The sequence below is a fragment of the Marmota monax genome, unplaced genomic scaffold (genome assembly GCF_021218885.2).
Source record: "Marmota monax isolate L192 unplaced genomic scaffold, Marmota_monax_Labrador192_F-V1.1 WCK01_AAM20220418_F8-fsc00102, whole genome shotgun sequence".
Lineage (NCBI taxonomy): Eukaryota > Metazoa > Chordata > Mammalia > Rodentia > Sciuridae > Marmota > Marmota monax.
Genome location: NW_026692494.1, coordinates 5,165,150 through 5,187,542, shown reverse-complemented (window position 1 = coordinate 5,187,542; position 22,393 = coordinate 5,165,150). Strand labels below are relative to the sequence as shown.

General features: G+C 60.0%; 1 protein-coding gene across 2 annotated transcripts; it reads left to right on the top strand.

Annotated features, from left to right (window-relative positions):
* The first annotated feature begins 649 nt into the window (after nt 1-649).
* On the top strand, nt 650-20,711 carry Thop1 (thimet oligopeptidase 1). 2 transcript variants are annotated; one of them, XM_046444190.2, is made up of 13 exons: nt 650-807; nt 3,651-3,863; nt 6,773-6,921; nt 8,286-8,393; nt 10,379-10,481; nt 13,401-13,561; nt 14,994-15,129; nt 15,571-15,937; nt 16,251-16,452; nt 17,833-18,019; nt 18,134-18,262; nt 19,704-19,840; nt 20,241-20,711. In XM_046444190.2, the coding sequence occupies exons 1-13, from the start codon at nt 792-794 to the stop codon at nt 20,394-20,396; spliced, it is 2,064 nt and encodes a 687-aa protein (XP_046300146.1). In that variant the 5' UTR covers nt 650-791; the 3' UTR covers nt 20,397-20,711. The 2 variants fall into 2 exon arrangements, with proteins under 2 accessions (XP_046300146.1, XP_058435214.1); XM_058579231.1 differs by lacking the exon at nt 8,286-8,393.
* Nucleotides 20,712-22,393: the final 1,682 nt, after the last annotated feature.

Here is a 22,393-nt window from a genome sequence, read left to right as displayed (position 1 = left end):
GGCCCTAAGAGGGCTGGGCATACAGCTCAGTTGGTAGAGTGCCTGCATCACATGCACAAGGCCCTGGGTTCCATCTCTGGAGTGGGGGGAGCCCCTAAGGAGGGAGAAAGCTTATAAAAACAACTCAATACACAATTGTAAAAAGGAGGCAGCCGGGCATGATGGCCACGGCTGTAATCCCAGCGATTCGGTAGGTTGAGGCAGGAGAATCCTAAATTCAAGGCCAGCCTCAGCAACATAGCCAGACCCTGTCTCGAAAAATAAAAAGGGCTGGAGATGTAGTTCAGTGGTAAAGCACCACTGGGTTCAATCGCAAGAAACGAAGGAAGGAAGGAGGAAGGAAGCAAGCAAGCAGGAAAGTACAAATGAATTCAGGCGTCTGAAGCCCAGGTGAAGAACTGGCAGGAACGCGTCAGAGCCAGAGGTGTGTGCGGTTTCCATGGAAACGCTCTTTCCCAGTGGACCGCGAGGTTCTGGATGGGTGTAGCCGGTAGCTCCGCCCATCCACCTCTGAGGACCAATGATGGGCCGGGAGGGTTGCAGCGCGTGCGTAGAGTGGAGCGTCAGAGAGTCGGCGGCCTCGAGGTGTGGGCGGAGCTCCGGCACGCCTGCGCCCTGTGGTTCCTGCTCACGCGCCCTCCCAGCATGCCCTGGGCGCGCGGGCGGCGGGCGCCTCAGTCTGCGGCCGACGGCGGCAGCGGACCTGAGGCGCTGGAGGTGTCCACCTCAGCTGAGGCTGGTGGACGCTGGCCGGGTGCAGCGAGGGTGCCGCCGGAGCAGACCCGCCCGCCATGAAGCCCCCCGCAGGTACTAGCCGCCTCTCGCCGAGGCCCAGCTCGCCGGACCCCGGCGTCCCTTGCACCCGCGCGTCTCCCGGGATCGCGACTTGGGCCTGAGACCCGAGCCCAGTGACCCTGAGCCCAGAATGGCGGGCATTTGGTGGCTGACCCTGCCTCCTGGTCTGCCGAATGAATGAACCAACTTTTCCAGCGCTTCATCCAATTCGCAAACTTCGCGAGCTTCCCCCGTGGACGGGTCGGGCCCTGGGGTGGACTCCGGGGGGGGGGGGACGACAGTGATTAGGACCCGCGCCCGGTCCTTCTGCAGTTCTGCAGGGAAATCGGTCGTTCAGAAGTTAACGAGCAAACGAGGACTTTAGATGGGGGTCGGTGGCGTGCAGCAGGCGGTCTCGGGGAGCCCCCTGTACAGAGGTGGGTCTGGAGGGCCCCCCTGGGGTGGCGGCCTTGGAGCCTGGACTCTAGGGCAGAAGCAACTGCCTGCCAAAGCTAGGGAGGGTTCCTCCCGGACGGAGGGACCCCCAGGGCATAGGCGGGGAGCCTGGAACACCTGCGTTTTGAGAGTCATTTTGGCTAAAACAGGCACCTGGGAACTCTTTCATTTTAAGGGCAAAGGGGCACTGTTGGAAGGGTTTTCATCAGGGGAACAATGTGACCTGTTTTCTGTATTTTAGAGAATCGCTCAGGTTGTGTGGTGCCTCCTTGTTTATATCCTTGAATTTTCTTATGCAGGCTGTCCTCCCCCAGTTCTTTCTCCAGCACCCAATAAACATGGTAAATAATAATAATTAGGCCAATTGAGGCTTCAGGGAGGCAGGAATGTTGTCTGCCTTGTTTGCTGCTGGATCATTAACTCAGAGACCCAGCACAGAGGCTGCAGTCAGTAAATATTTACAGATTGAGTGGACTTCCACAGGGTCTGAGATCAATCAATCAATTCCTGGCAATTCCAGTTCCAATTGTTCTCCATCTTCCCTGAGCTCCTGACACTCTGCTTGACCACAAGTTTTAATATGGGTGCACGGTTCCCTTTCTGCAGTTTTTAAATTAAAACTGCTCCATGAACGAGATTTGCTTGAAGTTCGCAGCAGTCATTTGGCCAGAAAGTCCGACTGATGCACCTCCTTTTTCTCAGCCTCTCAGTGGTTAACTGGGGCATTCATGCCACCTGGGGACACTTGTGGCTGTCATGACTGGGGCGGGTGCTCCTGGCAAGGAATGAGTGGAGACCAGGGATGCTGCTTCACACACTTCAGTATCCAGGGCAGCCCATCCCAGAGACTGTCCAGCTCCACGTTCAGTGCTAGGAGAGAGGAATCCTAGTGTTCATTTCCTCGCTCCACTGCAGAAAGACTGATTTGGTTATTAGGTGTTTCTCCAATCTATTTAGATGTTATAACGTATGGACTATGTACTTATTGTATTACCTTTCCAAAATGGGGGGGGGGGGCTTGATTTTCTTTTATTCTTCTTGGTACCAGGGATTGAACTCAGGGGTGCTCCACCACTGAGCCACATCCCCAGGCCTATTTTGTATTTTCTTTACAGACAAGGTGTCACTGAGTTGCTTAGCATTTTGCTTTTGCTGAGGCTGGCTTTAATCTCGTGATCCTCCTGCCTCAGTGTGTCACTGTACCCACTGGAAAGTTTGATTTTTGAGACATCATTGTCCCTAAAAGTTTTTAGATGAGTGTTTGTGGTGTGTTGTAGGATTGCCACTTGAAAACTTTGTTGTGGTACTTGGGATGCTAGGTGTGTTGTTCTGATTTCTCACTGAGTCCTGAGAGAGGTCTGTACTCTGTGTCCTACCTTGTACCCACTTTATTATAAGTGAAATCCTGAGGTTTGGAGAAGTAAATTCTTGCCAGGGTCCCACAGCTAGCAAGTGGCAAGGTGGGGCTCCAGCCTAGGCAGTTTGACTTTTAGCTCCTGCAATCCTGAACTATCTTCTAGGGCTCACCCCTGCCTTTGTAAAAAATGCACATCTGGTTAACAGACCCCCTTTCCTGGACTCTACTTGTATTCAGGGTTAAAGTTTAAGCCTTTCTTTGAAGGAATGGCAAACTCCAGCTTGCCTATTTATACAACCCATGGACATAGACTGTGTGTGGCTTATGGTTAAAATGTTTGGCTTTTAAAGAACAGATCTCAACCCAGCCCAGGTAAGGTGCTACTAGGTCCTGTGGGTCAGGGGTTGACAGCTGGCTTCACCAGCTTTGCTGTGCCCAGCCATAAGCAGTTCCTCTTCTTGCCCTCCTGCAGGGTCCCCTGGCAGGTCATTTTATACACCTCTTTCTCAGGGAGGCACGGGAGTGGGTGGATGAGGCCCCTCGTTGTACTCCTGCAGCACCTGTGGGGCCACACTTCCTCCTGAAGAGCTTACTGAGTTAATGAGCTTCTAGGAGCCCATGCTCCCCACCTGGGTGTGGAGCCTGGAGGGAGCAATAGGGGCTTCTCTAGGAAATCCCCCTTCCTGCCTTCTTCGTCCTCTTGCATGGTGGGAGTTGAGCGGTGAGTGCCCGGGGGTCTGGCTCCTCCTTTCTGTTAACCTGGAACTCTGAGGTGCTTGGGTCTCCAGGCATGGTTTCTAGCAGTGGTGCGGTTGACATTGTTGCTGGGTGTCCTGGTACTGTGGGGTGTTGAGCACATCCCTAGTCTCCACCAGTCCATGCCAGTGGCATCCCTTCCCTTGGTGACTACCACAAATGTCCCCAGATGTTGCCTAGTGTCCCTGGAGGGACTTGAGGGGACAGAGTCACCTCAGTCTGTGCTTCTCCACGAGACCCCTGGGTCACTTTGACCCTGAGTGTAGACCTGCTCAGTCGTGGTTGGTGCTGGCTTCTCTCTGTCCAGCCTGTGCAGGAGACGTGCTGGACACGGCCACCCCCTGCTCTGTGGTGAACTACCTGAGGTGGGACCTGAGCGCGCAGCAGATCGAGGTGCTCACCAAGGAGCTCATCGAGCAGACCAAGCACGTGTACGACAAGGTGGGCTCACAGAAGTTTGAGGACGTCTCCTATGAGAGCACCCTCAAGGCACTGGCTGATGTGGAGGTGTCCTACACAGGTGAGCCCTGCTCAGCATCCAGTGGGGAGTGTCATGCCAAGGTGACACCACGGCAGGCTCAGGGCCCAGTTCTGATCACCCCCCACTCCTTGACGCCCGCCTGCTTCCAGGGCAGTAGTGATCAGGCACGGCCATCCGGGTCAGGCACCAGGAGTCTTTCAGGAGAGAAGGTTCCTGCTCTGTGTTCCTCCACCTCACTGCCCTTCCTGTTCCTCCACCTCACTGCCCGTCTGTCCACAGCTGTCCTGGGTTGCATCATCTGGGAGCCTGAAGTGGGAGGGAGCCAGCTCCTGTGACAGCCTTGAAACCGGAGTCCCACTAACCTCTTCCCAGTCCCAGAGGGTGTTTATTTTCTGTTGAACTAGTGAACTCTGCCCGAGTCTTTGTTTGTTTGTTTGTGTGTATATGTTTTATTTTGAGACAGGGCATTGCTAAGTTGCTTAGGGCCTTACTCAGTTGTCTAGGCTAACCTCAAACTTGAGATCCTCCTGCCTCAGCCTCCCTAGTTACTGGGATTACAGGTGTGTGCCACCGTGCCCAGCTCTGGTTTTGCTACAAGTCCTAGCTGTGTTACCCAGGCTAATCTTGAATTCTGGGGCTCAGGATCCTTCTGCCTCAGGCTGCTAAATAGCTGGCACTACAGGTGCCCACCACCACCCTGTCAACTTAGTACGTTTTCTGTGGCTGTAACAATACCTGAGACTGGGTCATGTGTTGAGAGGTTTATTTTGGTTCACAGTCCTTGAGGCTGGGAAATCCAAGATTGGGAAGCTGCACCCAGTGAGGCCTCACCTCCTTGGGGACAGGGAGGGCACAAACGGTGCTCAAGCCACATAGCCTCCTTTTGTGTCCTGCCCCACCTGTCTCCTCAGCCTCCATCACCCTAAACTTGGGTGACCCTCAAGTGTGCCCCTCACCAGCCAGCACAGCCCCTTTGCTCACTTTGTGAGGACCACCTGGTTGAAGGGGTCAGGAAACTGTCCCAGAGCTGTTCATAGAGGTTGACGGTGTACAGGTGTGTCCAAAAGAGCATGTGGTCTTGCTACAGAGGACTGTCAGCAAGGAAACACCCTGCCCCAGGTCTCGGGCACCGTCTCCCTTTCCTGGGAACCATGGAGCCTCACTGAGCTCTAGCTGAGGGGCTCTCAGCCTGGAGCCGTCTCCAGCATGGATTTCATTCCAGGCCGCAGCAGGCTGACTCCAGAGGGGTTGCTGCTGTTGGCAGAGGCTGGGTGGAGTCCGGCTCTGCCTCTGGTCACTCTGGCCTCGGGCAGGTGAAGGCAGGAGGACCACTGGGCTCAGGATGTCAAGGCTGGCCTCGGCAACACAGCAAGATACCGTCCTGTGGGGAAAAAGCAGCATATACTGGAGAGATTCAGCTGAGGCAGGAGGAAAGTTTGATTTTTGAGCATCATTGTCCCTGAAAGTTTTTAGATGGGTGATTATGGTGTGTTGTAGGAGCTGCCACTTGAAAACTTTGTTGTGGTACTTGGGATGCAAGGTGTGTTGTTCTGATTTCTCACTCTGTGTCAAGTGAGTCTGTTGGCCCTCAGGTAACTCCGCCTGCCTCTTCCTGGGTGTGACTGTGCCATGGCTGTTCATGGTTCCCACCTTCTCCTGCAGCTGCTCACTCCCTTTCCACTCAGTGGCCGGAGCAGTGGTGAAGGCAGCCGGAGCTGGTCATACCACTGCCCTCCGCATGCAGCCACAGCCTGGGCCTGCCTGTCCTGTGCCCTGGAGCTTCCCGCCTCCCCCACAGCCTTGACCCCTGACCTGAATCCTCCTCCCCTGGCTGAGCGTGGTACTTCCCTGTTCACAGAGGCCCTTTCCACCCGTGGTGCTAGGCTGTCACCCATAGTGTACCTGCAGTGCCTGGGTGGTCCCTAGCCTGGACATCCCAAAAGGACTTTGTGTCAGCCTGCCGCAGACCACCACTGTGTTCAGCTCCTGAGCTTCACGGGCCGGGCCTCCCCGCTGCCTGACAGGTCTTGCTGTATAGGGAACCCTCCCAGGCTGGGGGTCTGCACTGGCTGCAGGATCATGGTGTCCACCTCACTGATCTGAATCTCTCCAGTACAAAGCATATGCTGCTTTTTCCCCACAGGACGGTGTCTTGCTGTGTTGCCCAGGCCAGCCTTGAACTCCTGAGCCCAGTGGTCCTCCTGCCTCAGCTGCAGAGTGACTGGGACCACAGGCGTGGACACTGTTCCCAGCTCCATTTCCTTTTCAAACTGCCTGGCTGAGCCGAGCTGCCCGTGCGGCTCTCCCACTTGAGGTCCACGTCTCAGTGGCTCTCAGTGCTCACGGAGTGCCTAGCTGCTGCCACTCCTCCACTTAGAGCATTTTTATTCCCCCAGAAAGAAACTCCGCATCTTTTGTGTCACTCCCAGTCTTGTCACCCACGAGACCACCTTCTGTCCATAGGCTCTCCTGGACGCTTCCTATCAGTGTGGGTGCACCATGTTGTGTACCCCTTCACCCTTCATGGGTACAGGGCTGCCCCCACTGTGGTCGTGGGGACTCCTGCTGAGGGTGCGCAGGTCCCCTGAGGTCGTGCGTTCTGGTCAGGTGACTTCCCTGCGAGTGCGGCTGCTGGTTCACGCTGCTTCTCTGTTAGTCACAGGGAGACTGTGGCTGTGGCCGTTTCTTTGGAATTGGTTCCTGCGCACCCTGGTCTGGTCATGTGTGTTCTGTTGTGGTCTTTCCTACCGTGGAGTGTCATGAATTGAATCTGTGTCTCCTGAGACCATGGTAACAGCTCTTTGCCTCTGAGCCAGTGTCCAGTTCAGGCCTGAGTGGAGGATTTCAGTGAGGAGGGACCAGCAGCTGTGCCTGGGCAGGGCGGGGCTGGGTGGCCATGTGGGCCCTGTGGGGCTGCTTCCCACCATCTGTTCTCCCACCTGTCGCAGTCCAGAGGAACATCCTTGACTTCCCCCAGCATGTGTCTCCAGCCAAGGACATCCGCTCGGCCAGCACGGAGGCGGACAAAAAGCTCTCCGAGTTTGACGTGGAGATGAGCATGAGGCAGGATGTGTACCAGAGGATCGTCTGGCTGCAGGTGAGGCCTTGGGCAGGGTGGGACCGCCAGGCGGCAGGCCAGGTGGCAGCAGGTCTCTTTCCTCAGGACCAGAGAGCTCTGTTCTCTTGCTTTTAAAAAACATGACAATGCTGGGTGTGGTGTCATCCTGTCATCCCAGCGACTCAGGAGGCTGAGGCAGGAGGATTGCAAGTCCAAAGTCAGCCTCAGCAACTTAGCAAGGCCCTGTCTGAAATTAAAAAAACTAAAAAAAAACCAAAAAAACCTGGGGATGTGGCTTAGTGATAAAGCGCCCCTGGGTTCCATCCCTGGTACCCCAACAAAAAGTATCACAGTGACAACCACTTCTGGGGACAGACAGCTGGAGTGGCTGCATCACAGAGAGCACAGTTAAACACCTTCTCGACGGTAAACTTTGCCAGGCGCAGTGGCCACGCCTTGTCATCCCAGTGACTCGTCTGGGCAGGACGGGGTGAGTTCCAGGCCAGCCTGGAAACTTGGCAAGACCCTGCCTTGAGATAGGGGCTTGGGGTGAGGGTTAGTGGTAGAGCATCCCTGGGCTTAATCCCCCCACCACCCAAAACAATCACCTTCTGTTTGCTTTGCAACTCAGGGAAAGTTAAAAAGACAAATAATGACAAGAACAAGTCTAGCAAAGTGTCCACTCGGGGGGCTGCAGGCTTTCTCACAGGCACCACTGGGTTCCTGGGCCCAGCCAACAAGGTGTTGCTTGGTGACAGCAGCTGTGCCCACAGGAGCCCAACGGGGGTGATGTGGCAGAAGGTGTGGCCCCTGTGGATGCCTGTGCCGCCCTCCTGTCCTGGGCGGCGAGGACCTGGTGCTGCTGTTGCCAGCACGCCCTGGCTGGTGGGCCAGGAGGCAGGTGCACCTCCCCACAGCATGGCTGCTGCCATGGGTCAGAGCGTGAGGAGCTAAACTTTTTTAAAAAGTTAAAGCAACTTTTTAAAATCTTTGTCTTTATCGAGGCACTGGTAGGTTCAGTGCACTTGTGAGAACATCTTGCACACCTCCCCCGGTGGTGACATGGTGCACAGCTGTTGCACAACTCCAGGACCAGAATGCCGGCCTCCCCCAGCCCTGCCCCTTGTTCCTGTCTACCCTGGCCTGTCAGCTGGGGCCGTTCAGAGCAAAGCACGCACTCGGTTCAGGTCTTGCGTGGACATGGCATTACTGCTCTGGAATGCCGTGTGCCCAGCCTGTGGTGGGCATTAATGATTGGGTGACTGGGTCTTAAGAGACTGCCCAGCTGTTGTCTGGGAGCAGCCACACTCTCCCACTCCCACCAGAGAATTCGTCCTTCTTCCTGGCCAGCATTTGGTGGTGTCCTAATTCTTCACGTCAATGTTTCCATTTGGTACTTGCAGGAAAAAGTTGAGAAGGACTCACTGAGGCCAGAGGCGCAGCGCTACCTGGAGCGGCTGATCAAGCTTGGCCGGAGAAACGGGCTCCACCTCCCCAAGGAAACTCAGGAAGTGAGTGAGTGGCTCTGTCCCTGGCCCGCCTCCCGCAGTGTCTTTCTAGGATAAGCTCCAGGAAGACGGGTCTGTCCAGAGCCACTCAGGCTGTGCTGCCTGCTGAATGTGGAGGGTCTGACCTCTGAGCCTGAGAGCCTTGGCTGCCTGCTTCTGGTCCAGGGGCCAGGTCCCTGTGGTCCCAAATAGGCCACGTGGGCCCCCATCTCTCCTCTCAGGGCCACAAAACAACAAGGGATAATGGGTCAGTGCTGATGCAGACTGGACCATGCCATGAGCAAGACCCACGTCTAAGTCCTGGCAACCTGAACCAGCCTCCCGCCACCTGGTGGGGTGACCAGGCTCCAAGGGAACATTCTGAGGACTGCCTCCTGGGACCCTCTGTAGGATTCCCTGCGTTAGCGTGTGCAGAGCTTGGAGCAGGGCTGTGGCTGAGGTTCTGAGAGGCAGATCAGGGCAAGCACCCCGTGAGGATGGTTTGCTGCAGCTCCCAGGAACAGGGTGTGCACATCAGGGACTCTGAGCACTTCTAGGTTGTGAGCAGGAAGAGAGGGGCGCGAGGCCAAAGCCTTGATTGTGGCGATGGACGGCTAGGCTGGCTCTAGGCATAGGAGCCAGCCCTGGGGTGACCAGTGCAAGCATACAGTGGCCAGGAGGACAAGAGCCACAGAGGTGTGGGCGCAGCACTGGCAGGTTTGCATCTGAAAAGCACGTTTCAGGGCGAGCCACTTGCTGAATGTAGGAACTGGTGCCCCCGAGAGGGACCAGCTCCCCAGGGTCAGCCAGACCCCAAGATGCCAAAGCATTAGAGTGCAGAGAAACAGATGTGGCTAGTGTAGGCATCAGGCCTGCAGCCCTGCTGGTGACCAGTACTTGACACAGAGGCCATCCCGGCCAGGTGGGAGTCCCTGCCAATGGCTGAGGAAAGTGGAATTGGGAGGTGTGTTTTTGGGTGAATCCAGTGTTGGTTACAGTGGAACTAGATCCCACCTTGGGACCGAGGGACTCCCAGATCCCAAGAGCAGAGCCCACCTCAGGCAGCTACAGATTCTCACCTCGGCCAGGAGACTCAGTGATCAGGAGACGCCTCGGGTTGCTGAAAACCAGAGTGTGTTGGGAAGAGTGGGAGCTGTACAGCCCCCCAGAACCAGGTGGGGAGGGTGGAGCTCAGGCAGCTACACACCCTCTCGGCAGTGGGTTCCTCCTGGACAGTGGCCCTAGTGAGCAGGGGATTCCGTACCTCCCCATACACCAGGCACGTCCCGGTCCCACCTCGTCTGTAGAGCCTTGTTGGCACACCTGGTTGGTGTGCGAGAGGCCCCTGAGAGCAGGAAGCACCCTCAGGACTGGAAGAGGCCGTGGGGTCAGTTCCTTGTGAATCAGCTCACACTTGAGTGGGGTTGGCTTTTGCCTGTTTCTTGAAAACCACATTAGTCAGGTAGAGGGTGCAGACCTAGGTTCGTCGGATGCCCAGAAGCTTAGGCTGTGGTCTCTGACGGATGGTAACTCCTACTTGGAGGGTCTGGAAAGCTCTGGGCTAGACCCTGAGCAGAAGAGGGCGCAGTCTGGAGCTTTCCAGGGTCCAGCCCTGCAGGTGCAGGGTTATGTGGAGCTTCACTCTGGGTGTCTACACCTTCCTACGGGTAACGGGGATTTTTCCTTTTTTCTAGTTGTTTTTCTTTTTTTTTTTTTTGGTACTGAGGATTTGGTACCAAGGTCACTTTACCACTGAGCCACATTCCTAACCCTTTTTATTTTTTGAGATGGGTCTTGCTAAGTTGCAAAGTCTGTCCTCAAGCTTGCCACCCTCCTGCCTCACCTCCCAAGTCACTCTGTCAGTTGTCACTGTTCCTGCCTGGGTCTTGGAGGAGAGCCTCCGTCCCAGGCAGGCCCTTGATAGGAGCGAGCAGGGGCCTCTGCCCCGCTCTGGGTGCGTGTGCCCGTGTGGTTCCTCCCTCCTCCACTGCTGTTATCTCTCCCTGCAGAAAATCAAGAGCATCAAGAAGAAGCTGAGCCTCCTGTGCATCGACTTCAACAAGAACCTGAATGAGGACACCACCTTCCTGCCTTTCACGCGCGAGGAGCTAGGTGCGGCATACCTGTGCGGGCTGCTCCTCGGGGCTGCTGCAGTTGGGGTGGCAGGAGGTGGAGGCGCTGTGCCTGGCGCTCTGGATGGTGGGCGTCCTCACTTGGCATGCTCATGGGCCTTCTGGAAGCCCAGGCTCCAGGTCTTCCTCAGGAGGCCGCTAACCCTGGCTTGGCTGTGACTCTGGGGGGGCAGGAGAGGCTGGCCACTAGGTGTTCCTGCCTCCTCGGGGGTGGTTTTTTTGTTTATTTTTTTTCCCCGATATTTTTTTAGCCGTAGATGGACGCAATTCTGTATTTTATTTACTTATTATTTGTGGTGCTGGGGCCTCACACGTGCTAGACAAGCGTCCCCCACTGCGCCGCAGCCCAGTCCCCTGGTGGTGGTTTAGTCTTCCTGAAAGGTGGGCCGTGGAAGCCATTGTTCCCAGGCCTGACTGCGTGTGGAGTCCTGGAGGCCTGGTTCCCCCTTCTTCTCGCCTCTCCTTCCCCAAACAACTGACTGTGGACATGCCAGGCCTGCAGAATGATCTCGAGGACACACGGGGGGACCTGCGGGCACTTTTCACGTCTGGGGTCTGCTCTGCCCATCTCTTGAGGTTCTGCGTGTGTGTGATCTGAGCTGCAGCAGGAACGAGCTGCACGCGCCCCCAGGGCCCTCCCTGAGACCCACCCTTTCTGGCAGGAGGGTCCCTCGGCCTTTCATTCCTGTCTTGAAAGCCGGGCCTGTTTTGTGGCATTCGTCTTTCTGTCCCTGAGGACTCTGCTGGGGTTCTAACAAGGCTGATGTTCCCCGTTCCATGTGACGGTGTCGTCTAAGGGATGTTGTCACGTGGGTGGCTCCTCTGAAGAGGCTGGCCAGGAAAACCCACAAGATCCAGGCACAGCTTCCACTGAGTGCCCCGGGACAGTCTGCTGAGCCCAGCCACCCTCCTTGCTTGGTCTGTGTGTCACTGGCAGCGAGACCCACCCTTTGGCTCCAGGCTCCTGGGAGAGCTGAGGCCCCCGATGGCTCTAGAGCACCTATTCCCCAGCTCTGAAAGCCGCGGCATCTGCCACCACATGCTGTTTTGCTGCCCTGCTACCCGCCACAGGGCCTCTGGAGTCCAGCAGAGGGGCACTGTGCAGGGAGGCGCACTTGCCTTCTGTGCTGGTGGGCTGTGGGGCGCTGCCCTCCCTGCACTTCTGCCCTTGCTGGGAGCTCTGCAGGTGCCCCTCTGCCGCCACGTCCCCTCAGGCTGGCGGTCCCTGCTTCTCACCGCACAGGTGCAGAGCTTCCTGTCTGACTCGGCGGGTCCCAGCCCTGCTTCCTTCTGTGCATGTGCCGTGCTGGGGGTGGAACGCGGATCTCGAGTGCTCAGCGGGTGCTGACCGCTCAGGCTGCGGTCCCCTGGTGGGGTTCCTTGGTGCCCATGTGTGCCCCTGGGTGTGCCAGGCTTCCAAGCACTTCCACTTGCCCACCTTCTGGCTCATCCTGCACCTTCCCTGTCCCGGCACCCGCATTGGCCACCTCTCCAAGGAGTCCGGGCTCCTCTGGTGGAGGAAGAAGTTTAGGGACAGGACATGGGTGCCAGGTGACTCGTTGCACCCAGGGCTCCTCTCCAGGCTCCCTACACAAAGCCAGGAGGGCGTGTGGGCGTCCTGGCTTTGGTGGCTCGAATTGCCACCTGCTGACTCTGCAGTGGGGAGGGCAGGACGTGCAGCAGTAAGGGCGCTGCTTGCTTTGGTCTTTGGGGCTGACGTGTGGACCACCCTCCTTGTGGTGCTGGGTGGCAGCAGCACCTGTAGCTCCTGGTGGGCCCGGGATGGCCAGGGGACAGGAAGCACTCCAGGGCGTGGATAGGCCAAGTGTGACCCCATTGGAGTGGGGAGATGTCCGTATACACTCAGCATGCATGTGTGTCTCACACGTGCTCTGTGTCTACTCAGAAGGTCCCCGAGTACATGGTGACCCCTCAGTTCCAGCCATTCAGGTCCACAGCCGGCCCTTTTCCTTGTTCTGACTCTTTTGCCGGCGGCGAGAAGTCGGTCCCCTTCACAGTGGCGGTGATTGTGGTGGGGGAAGATGCGCACGGCCCCAGCAGCCCCAGGGCAGTGTGTGGCACCCAGGGGGTCGGTTCTGAGGGCTGTGTCACTGCTGCTGGGCCCCTGAACCCCAGTCGGGGCTCCTGGTGAGTGAGGATCTGTTAGGGCAGCACAGAACCCAGCAGGACTGAGGCCCGGCTAGCCCGTCATGTCTCCACCCCAACCTGGAAACTCTCAGGACCCTTCCCACATGCCGAGGCGGCCTCCCAGGTGGCCCTGGGAAGCTGTCCTGGTCATGACACAGCCTGCCCGTGCCTGGCCCTGAGCCTGGGTGTCCCCCAGCTGAGGGCTCCAGTGGGAAGGCAAGGCTCTGTTGGCACTCGGGCGACTGGATGGGGCTTTGGCTGGTGGTGCCACTAACAGGAGACCCCCACGAGGGACAGTTCCACAGGAGTGGCAGTGTGCTCACGAGAGGCCCATGCTGGGGGACAGGTGGGGACGTGGCCAGGCACAGGGGTTTGCCTCCTAGCTTTCTGTTGGTTCTTTGCTGCTCCCTATTTTCCTTCTTAGCGTTTGAGGTCCCCTGGCGTCTCCCGTGCATGGTCTGACTAGGACTCCACCACCCCCGTCGTGCCACACGAGCAGCCAGGGCAAGGCTCCCTGCGTGCCCACCCCACGTTCAGCTCTTCTGGCCACGACGGTTTCCTAACGAGAAGGCTGTGGGTTGCCCAGGTGCAGAGTCCTGCTGAGGGCACGGAAGGGTGCTGTCCTGAATGACCACTCCCTGCTGGCTCTTGTCCCAGCCTTTGCACAAGGGAAGCCCATGCCTCCCCTGCGCTCCCTGGGCCCGCTGTGACCGTGCCATTCACTTAATAGCCTCTGGTTCTGTCCCCACAGGAGGACTCCCTGAGGACTTTCTGAACTCGTTGGAGAAGACTGAGGATGATAAGTTGAAAGTCACCCTCAAGTACCCCCACTACTTCCCACTCCTGAAGAAGTGCCACGTACCCGAGACCAGGAGGAAGGTGGAGGAGGCCTTCAACTGCCGCTGCAAGGAGGTGAGTGGCCTCCCTCGGCCTCCGCGGCTGGCCCAGGTGCCATCCACTCGGGTGAGCTGCCTCCATGGCTTTGTCCCCAGGTCCGTCTGACCTCTGCCTGCGTGGCTTTAGTGACCCACAGAGGCCTCCCTATGGGGCTCGGTCTGCCCCCAGGAGGTGTCTGTCAGGTCTAGCTCTTCCCTGGGCACAGTGGCCCTGGATGCCCTTTCCCAAGCTCTCGTCCAGGGCTACCCCAGGCATGGCTCTCCAGCTGTCCCTCACTTGCTGCAGCCTGGGGTCCCTCTCTCACGTGGTGTAGCTGTCGCAGACCTGCTGGGCACAGCCTGTGTGCTGTGGCCAGGTGTTCAGGTTGTGCACTCCCCATACACAGTCCTGGGTTTCCACACCCGCTGGATGGCCAGGTGGCCTCTGGTGCATGTCCTCATTTAGCATCTCTTGCAGGGGGCAATGGGGCCGGCCCCCTTGGATGCCCCAGTGCCACCACATTGGTGCCTGTGTGACTGGGAGGGCTGGTGGCAGGAGGCCCCCCAGCAGAAGCAGGTTCTAACCTGAGGATCTGCTGTCCTGGGCGGAGGCAGACCACACGGGGCTCCAGGGACTCCCCACAACAGTGAGAGGTGGGGCTGCACCTCCTCTAGAGCAGGCTCTGGCCAGGGCACCACGGCCTGCTGTGGCCCTGGAGAGTCCTCGCCCTGAGTCCCATCCTGACCCCCCAGGCTTTAGGTCAATGGCAGAGTACAGGGTGAGCTGAGACCCAGATTGGAGCGGGACTCTGTGTCTGGCAACGTGGAGGTGGGCACTGCTGGATGTCCCCTGGGTCCTCTTATCTGAGTTGGCCACACAATCCCTGGCTTTAACCGGGCTCCGTGGCCGTGGTACTCAGGGTGCGTCCTGTTCGAGCGGCCCCTGCTGCTCCTCAGGGAAGCGGGAGGCAGTGGGTCTTACTGTGGGTGTCCACCACTCCCTGTGGTCGGCTGGCTATGTGACCTGCCAGGTCAGTCTGCTGTGCCAGTGTGGTGGCGGTGGATAGAGCCTGGGATGGCCATAGCCTAGAGGGTGTGGTATCCCCAAGCACAGCAGTGCCACTCCTGGGGCCATCCCTGCCCCGGGCATTGCTTCCGCTCGTGGCATGGGACCCCTTCCAGACCTGCTGGGCACAGCCTGTGTGCTGTGGCCAGGTGTTCAGGTTGTGCACTCCCCATCCACAGTCCTGGGTTTCCATATCCCTTGGATGGCCAGGTGGCCTCTGGGTACATGTCCTCATTCAGCATCTTTTGCAGGGGGCAATGGGGCCGGGTCTGATTCTGGAAAGAGCTCAAGGCACAGGCACCTGAGGCGGGCAGCCTAGTGCCGAGCAGCCCGGACTGTCAGACGCAGGACAGTGAGGGCTCAGGGGGCCACCCCTGACTCACGGGCTGCCGTGTGATTGCAGGAGAACTGTGCCATCCTCAAGGAGCTGGTGGCCCTGCGGGCACAGAAGTCCAGCCTGCTGGGATTCCGCACACACGCCGACTACGTCCTGGAGATGAACATGGCCAAGACCAGCCAGGCCGTGGCCACCTTCCTAGGTAACCTGTCCCCACCTGCACTGGTCCTGGGCTTCCCCCGGGAAGACCACGCAGCGGCCCAGGTGTGGATCGATCCTGCGGCTATTCTCTGGCCTGGGCTGCTGCCCACGAACTGGGTCTTGCTCCGTCCACACACCGTGACCCTCACCTGTCAGCCTTCGTCAGCCTGCAGGGGCTCAGGGGGCATCACGGTCGATTGTCCAGGCTCTGAAGTGAGGCCTCTGCCTGGCGCCTCCTGGGGCCTGGGGCCGGGAGCCCTGCCTTGGCCTCCTCCTGTGGAGTAGAGGATGGCGGACACCCGCCTGCAAGAGCTGGGGGCGTGCCATGGTGCCAGCCTGGCATCGCCGGTGTCCTCGCTCTTGAGCTTGCGTCCTCGTCTGGGGGGGCTGGCAGGACCGGGCCAGCGTGCTGGACCCAGCATGACGGAACGTGCCTCCCCAGACGAGCTGGCCCAGAAGCTGAAGCCCCTCGGGGAGCAGGAGCGCGCCGTCATCCTGGAGCTGAAGAAGGCCGAGTGCGCGAGGCGGGGCCTGGCGTTCGACGGGCGCATCCACGCCTGGGACATGCGCTACTACATGAACCAGGTGGAGGAGACGCGCTTCCGTGTGGACCAGAACCTGCTCAAGGAGTACTTCCCCATGCAGGTCGTCACCCGGGGGCTGCTGGGCATCTACCAGGAGCTCCTGGGGCTCACCTTCCACCTGGAGGAGGGCGCCACCGTGTGGCACGAGGACGTGCGGCTGTACTCGGTGCGGGACGCAGCCTCCGGGGAGGTGATTGGCAAGTTCTACCTGGACCTCTACCCCAGGTGGGCATGGCCGGGCCTGGGGAGGGAGGAGCCTTCTGGGGAGGAGCACTAGGGCCTGCCTGGTGACACCTGATTGTCACCATCGTTACGGCTGCTGGTGCCTGGGCTACTCTGCACATAGGGAGGGCCCTGTGGCCTGGCCTCGGGCTTCACGCTGGGAGGCCCTGCCCAGGGAGTGGGGCTGCGGGGTCCTGCGGGGTCCTGAGGGGTCCTGAGGTCTGTGATCTGACGGGCTGCAGGAGCTGGAGTTGGGTGGCAGAATGGGACAGCCTGGCATCTTGTTCCCTGGGCCTTACCCTGCCTCCTTGCCCAGGGAAGGGAAGTACGGGCACGCGGCCTGCTTCGGCCTGCAGCCAGGCTGCCTGCGGCAGGACGGGAGCCGCCAGATTGCCATTGCGGCCATGGTGGCCAACTTCACCAAGCCCACCCCGGACGCCCCGTCCCTGCTGCAGCACGACGAGGTGGAGACCTACTTCCACGAGTTTGGGCACGTGATGCACCAGCTCTGCTCACAGGTGGGTGTGGCTTGGGGGTCTGCCGCCCGTGGGGCTCTGCACCAGACATCACCATGGAGATGGCAGCCCCACCGTGACTGTGGCCTGGGGCTGCCGTCACAAGGTGCCGCAAAGCTGATGGCTCAGTCACGGGTGTGATTTCCTGGCGGTCCCGAGACAGCCCCGCCGTCGCATGGGGTGGCTGCCTCCTCTGGGGGCCTTGGCTGGTGAGGGCGTCTTTCCCCTGTGCCCTGAAACCGCCCCCTTGCCGGCCAGTCCTGATCTCTCACAAGTCGGGATGGACGAGTCCCGCCTGCTGCCCTCTTGGAAGTCCCCGGCCCCGGCACATCACATTCTTTGGTTTGAGGGCTTAGCACCTGCTCGGTGGCTCTTGAGAGGACACAGTCCAGCCCCAGGCCTCGCGGAGCTGCCAACGTGCTGGGAGAGGTGCAGAGGTCGCCTCCTGCTGCTCCTGCCAGGGACCCCAGGAAAGCCAGGGGACCAAGGTGTGGCAGGCTGCAGCCTGTGTCCTGTGGCAGCCTGGAGCCTGCCCCTGGACGAGCTCTGCTGCCTCTCGCTGTCCCACTGCGCTTCTCCCCCCACCAGGAACATCCTGAGAAGGCAGGCAGGAGCCCTGGGGACCAGGCGTGTGTCGACTTTAACACATCCAAGTTGTCCAGCCTCCTGTGCCCCAAAAAGAAGCCCATCCCGAAGTAGTGACCTCAGGACTGAGAAGAGCCAGGGGCATGTCCCACGGAGCCACACCCCAACCCTTTCTGTCTTGAGACAGGGCCTTGCTGAGTTGCTGAGACTGCCCTTGAACTTGCCATCCTGCCCCGGCCTTGCAGGTCGCTGGGACGACTGCTGTGTGCCACTGCGCTGGCATCTCCCCAGCCCTTTGTACCCACACACCCACTTCCTGTCTCGGCACTGCCCTGTTTGACGTTTCCTGTCAGTGGAGTGGCGGTGATGTTGTATCTGGTCCCCAGTGAGCACAGTCCACACCGCCGCCTTGTCCCCCGCTCCTGCTTGTGGCTGAGTTCCAACTGTGCAGTTCGCTCCTTGGTGGTCTGAGGAGCTCGTGTCTTTAACCTGGACGAGGCTCACTCCGTAGTCTTTATCTAGCTGGGCTTTTGTCACTCTGTGACCTGCCTTGCCCTCTCTAGGGGTCAGCTCCGCGGACAGGACAGAGGAGCACAGGTGGCTGCCATCTTCAGTAGCCCAGGAACGTCCCCGTCCCCGTCATCTTCAGGCTTCACAGGCTGTGGGGAGGGCTGTGCCCAGCACGTCTCCTGCGGGTCCACCTGTGCTCAGGAGGGCGGCCTGCACGGCCGTGCCCAGGTGCAGCCAGGTCGGGTGTCTGGAGCAGGGCGTGGAGCTGAGGCCTCCTGTGCCCCACAGGCTGAGTTCGCCATGTTCAGCGGGACCCACGTGGAGCGGGACTTCGTGGAGGCCCCGTCCCAGATGCTGGAGAACTGGGTGTGGGAGAAGGAGCCCCTGCTGCGCATGTCCCAGCACTACCGCACGGGCAGCGCCGTGCCCCAGGAGCTGCTGGACAAGCTCATCAAGTCCCGGCAGGCCAACACAGGTGCGCTCCTGGGGACAGGGGCTCTGCCCTCAGCCTGTGGCCCCGGTGTGTCCTGCCAGGGCCTGGACCTCTGAGGCCACCCACGTCAGCCTCCTGTCCGCCTCCTCCCGCTAGGCCTCTTCAACCTGCGCCAGATCGTCCTCGCCAAGGTGGACCAGGCCCTGCACACGCAGACAGACGCAGACCCCGCCGAGGAGTATGCCCGGCTCTGCCAGGAGATCTTGGGGGTCCCGGCCACACCAGGTAGCCGCTTGCCATCCCAGCCCGTCCTGGACAGGGGCCACAGCCAGGGGAGAGGCGGCCCTGCGCCGGGTGCCCAGAGCTGCTGTGTCTGGCCCAGTCCCGACGGCCCTCTCCACTGCCGGGTGACCCTACTGCATCGAGCTCTCGCCCCTCCAGCTCCCCGGCCCCTCCTTGGCTCCCAGCCAGGCGTCACTCAGTGTCCTGCCAGCACCTGCTGCTGGAGGGCTTCCCTGACCAGGGTTTCCACAGTGGCCGCCCAGAGGGACACAGTGATGTCAGGACATGCAGGGTCATGGCAGGGGAGGCGGCTCCCCTGGGCAGCCCAGGACACCCCGCCCCGTGGCGTGGTCTGGCTCCACACTTCCATGGTGTGGGGGGAGCGGCGGGTGCCCCTCCTGCCCCCTCCTTCCTCCTTCCTCCTTGCTGCGTCTCTGTGTGCCAGACCTCGCTGGGGGCTGTCCGCCGCACCACGAGGGCCACTCGCCTTCTACCTGGTGGGTGGGAGTCGCCGTGGGGGGCAAACCACCGCCGACTAGGGGCGGTGTCGGGGAGACTGGCTCTCAGGCCCAGGTTCTCCTGGGCCTTTGCTTCAGAGAAACAAACGAGGGAACTAGGGTCTTCTTGATCCTGAAGCATGGCAGACCGCAGAGTCTAAGACAGAAAACGAGGGCACAGCGCGTGGTGTGCATCCTTGGGCTGTGTGCACACGCTCGTGCACACAAGGACGACGCTGCTTCAACCTGCAGCATTGGTTGTTGTCGTTTTAGCTGTTGGGGACACAGCACCTTTATTTTATTTGTATGTGGTGCTGAGGATGGGACCCAGGGCCCCGCACGTGCTAGCTGAGCGCCCTACCACTGAGCCCCAGCCCAGCCCCTCAACATGCAGCGTTTTATGGATTAATATTTCGTAAGCACTTAAGAGATTTTTCACACGAGGGGTTTTCAGCTGGGGTGGACGGCAGGCCTCACACGTGCTGGGCGAGCACTTTACCGCTGAGCCCCAGCCCAGCCCTTATTTTTAATGAGACAGGGTCTCGGTTCCTGAGGCTGTCCTTGAACCTACAGTCCAACGCCCCAGCCTCCCGAGCCTCTGTGATTACAGGCTGTGCCCCTGCTCCCAGCCCAGCCCTTATTTTTGTTTTGAGCCAGGGCCTGGCTAAGTTGCCCACTGGCCTGGAACCCGCGTCCCTCCTGCCGTGACCTCCTGGGTTACTGGGATGATGGGTGTGGCCAACCAGGGGGTGTGCCTGGAGCCAGCAGCCCAAGCCCCTCGTTGGGGTGCCCATGTGACACCCAAGCATGCCCACCCTGCCTGCAGAGCAGCACCTTCCCTCTGGCCATGTGCCCACCTCCTGCCTGGCCAGGCTCTGGGACAGCTGCTGGCACCTCCCTCCCTGGGAGCCCAGGAGGCTGCACCTGAGCCTCGCTGTTCTGTGTAGGGACCAACATGCCTGCTACCTTCGGCCACCTGGCGGGGGGCTACGACGCCCAGTACTATGGCTACCTGTGGAGTGAGGTGTACTCCATGGACATGTTCCACACGCGCTTCAAGCAGGAGGGTGTCCTGAACCGCAAGGTGAGGGCAGCGAGCACGGGTCAGGGGTCTCCAGGGAAGGGTCTCAGCCTGCATCAGTCCAGAGTTCTGTGATGGTCCCTGGTCCAGGACCAGGAACGGCACACCCTGGGCCTCAGGCCCACTGCCAGGTGGCAGAGGGGCAGGTGGAGGCCAGGCCTCTAGGGCGTGGTGCTGAGTCCTCGGCCCTGTGTTCCCGGACAGGGCCCCTGCTGAACCCCAGCAGCCTGTCCAGCCTTGCTCAGCCTTGGCCCAGGCCCAGCCCTTCCTGAGCCTCCACCAGGGACTTCCCACCAGGCGTCCGCACTGACGCGGGCCCTGGGCATGGGGTCGCACGCGTGCTCCCAGCCACCCGCCCACCTCCCGCCCTCTGCGCCCAGCCCAGCTTGCTCTGCCCTGGCAGGTTGGCATGGACTACAGAAGCACCATCCTGAGGCCCGGTGGCTCCGAGGACGCCAGTGCCATGCTGAAGCTCTTCCTGGGCCGCGACCCCAGGCAGGACGCCTTCCTCCTGAGCAAGGGACTGCAGGTGGAGGGCAGTGAGCCGCCCTCCTGCTGACGCTGCCCACGGGATCCACGTCCAGCCCACGTTCCTGCCGCCCTGTGCCTTAGCCCCAGTCTGGGGTGGGCGGCCACCAGCACGGTGCTTTTTGAGGGTGAGCACACAAGGGGCAGTCTCTCCCTTGTCCTTGTCACGTCCAGGTCTCGGATGTCCTGTTGTGGCCCCTTCTGGGCTGGAGCTGGTGTGCGAGCTGGCGCTCGAGTGCCCTCCCTGGCGAGGGCCTCGTCCTGTTGCACTAGGGTGTCCCTCTGAGGGCCGCCTTCGGTCTACGAGGTGGTTCTGAGATGCAGCCATTAAACATGTCAAACAAAAGGGGCTCCCGGCTGGTCTTTGCTCTCCCTCCCGTCGTGGAGTAGCTGCAGGTGGCCATTACGCTTGGTCACACGAGATGTCTCTGTGACCCCTAACGTCCCACTCGGTCCTCGGGATCTGGCCAGCCTGTGTGTGGCTCCAGGCAGTGGTGTGCTTGGGCTCCGGGCTCTGGCATGCCTGGGTCCCTGGGGACAAGCTCACACTGGGCACCTGGGAAGGGCCCTCGGCTCTATCTGGCCAAACCAAGGTCCTGGGGTCGCCCGCTAAGATCTCTCTACTCCTGCGGGTATCTCCCTCTCCCCTCCACATTCAGCCCTGGCCTCACCTGAGCCCAGGACCCTGTGTGCACTCGTGGCCTGGTGGAGATGGGACCTCCTGGGACATGCAGCCTGCCTGGTCAGCGGCTCCAGCCTCGTGCCCACAGATAGTGCTTTCTCCCGAGCACCCACCAGGAGACTTTGCTGTGACCTTGTGACCAGACCTGTGCAGGGTTGGTGGACTCACTCACTCTGGTTCAGCGTGGCTGCGGGAAGCAGCTGTGGTCTTCCTTTCCAAGGCCACTGGGTGTGGGCCAGACGTCCACCCCAGTCCTCACTTCCTTGGGGAGGGGTTCTGGGGCTGTGCCCCCCTCTGTTCTCACCAAGCCTGGGGCACTGCCACGCACCTGGTACATGCCAGGGGTTCTAGGAGGCAGGGACTGCAATACTGGCCTGGTCCAGCATGTATCAGGACCTCTCCTGGTTGCCCTCAAGAGGGCTTCGGGAGGCACCTGGGTGGGAGCATGGCAGATGGCCTCTCCTGGACAGCCCAAAAGAAACACGGTGTGAGTCACATGCCACTTAAAAATCTCTGGTAGGCAGCCAGGCACGGTGGCACACACCTGCAGTCAGCAACCAGGAGGCTGAGGCAGGAGGATGGCGGGTTCAAGGCCAGCCTTAGTGAGACCTGTCTCAACAGAGCGCTGCGGAAGTGACTCGGGTAGAGCCTCTGGGCTCCATCCCTAGTGCAAAAAAGCCATCTAGTGGCCACAGTAAAAGGAAACTCATAATTCACCCACCCACCAACCCTGGAAGGCCAGGAGCAGTGACCGTTTTGGCCAGGACAGTGGAAACTGCCACAGTGAACACCAGTCCCCATGTGGTCTCCCGCACGATGCAGGTGGCCGAGAGCCCTGGGGTGGGCCTGGGCTGGGGGGTCTGTGCTTCACAAAGACCCCAAGGACGCAGCTGTGAGCCGAGGAGCAGAGAGCCGCAGGCCAGCTCGTGACCCAGCGCCTGCCTGCTCTGTGACCTCTACGTGGCCACTTGCTGTGGACAACAGTGACCTTTGCTCTGGCTTTTCCTTGTCCATCGAAGGACAGCTGGTTACTGTTTCTCATTCTGAAGTGACCTGGAAGTCGTCACGCTCTCAGGGCACAGATGCTGCTGCCCGGGGACACAGTGGTAATGTGCCAGGGCGTGCGGAGTCATGGCTCATCCTGGGGTGGTCAGCAGAGTGACGGATACTCCAGGAGGTCGGTGAGAGGCCACTGGAGACCGCCACAGCTGGCCCATCTAGGAGCGGCCATTCCGCCTGGCGGACAGCACAGCCAGCACGGCACCACTGTGCCGGGTGGGGCTTGTGAGGATACAGGCCTGTCGGGGAGGGATGTGGCAGAATGAGATGAGTGGAGTGTGCCTGTC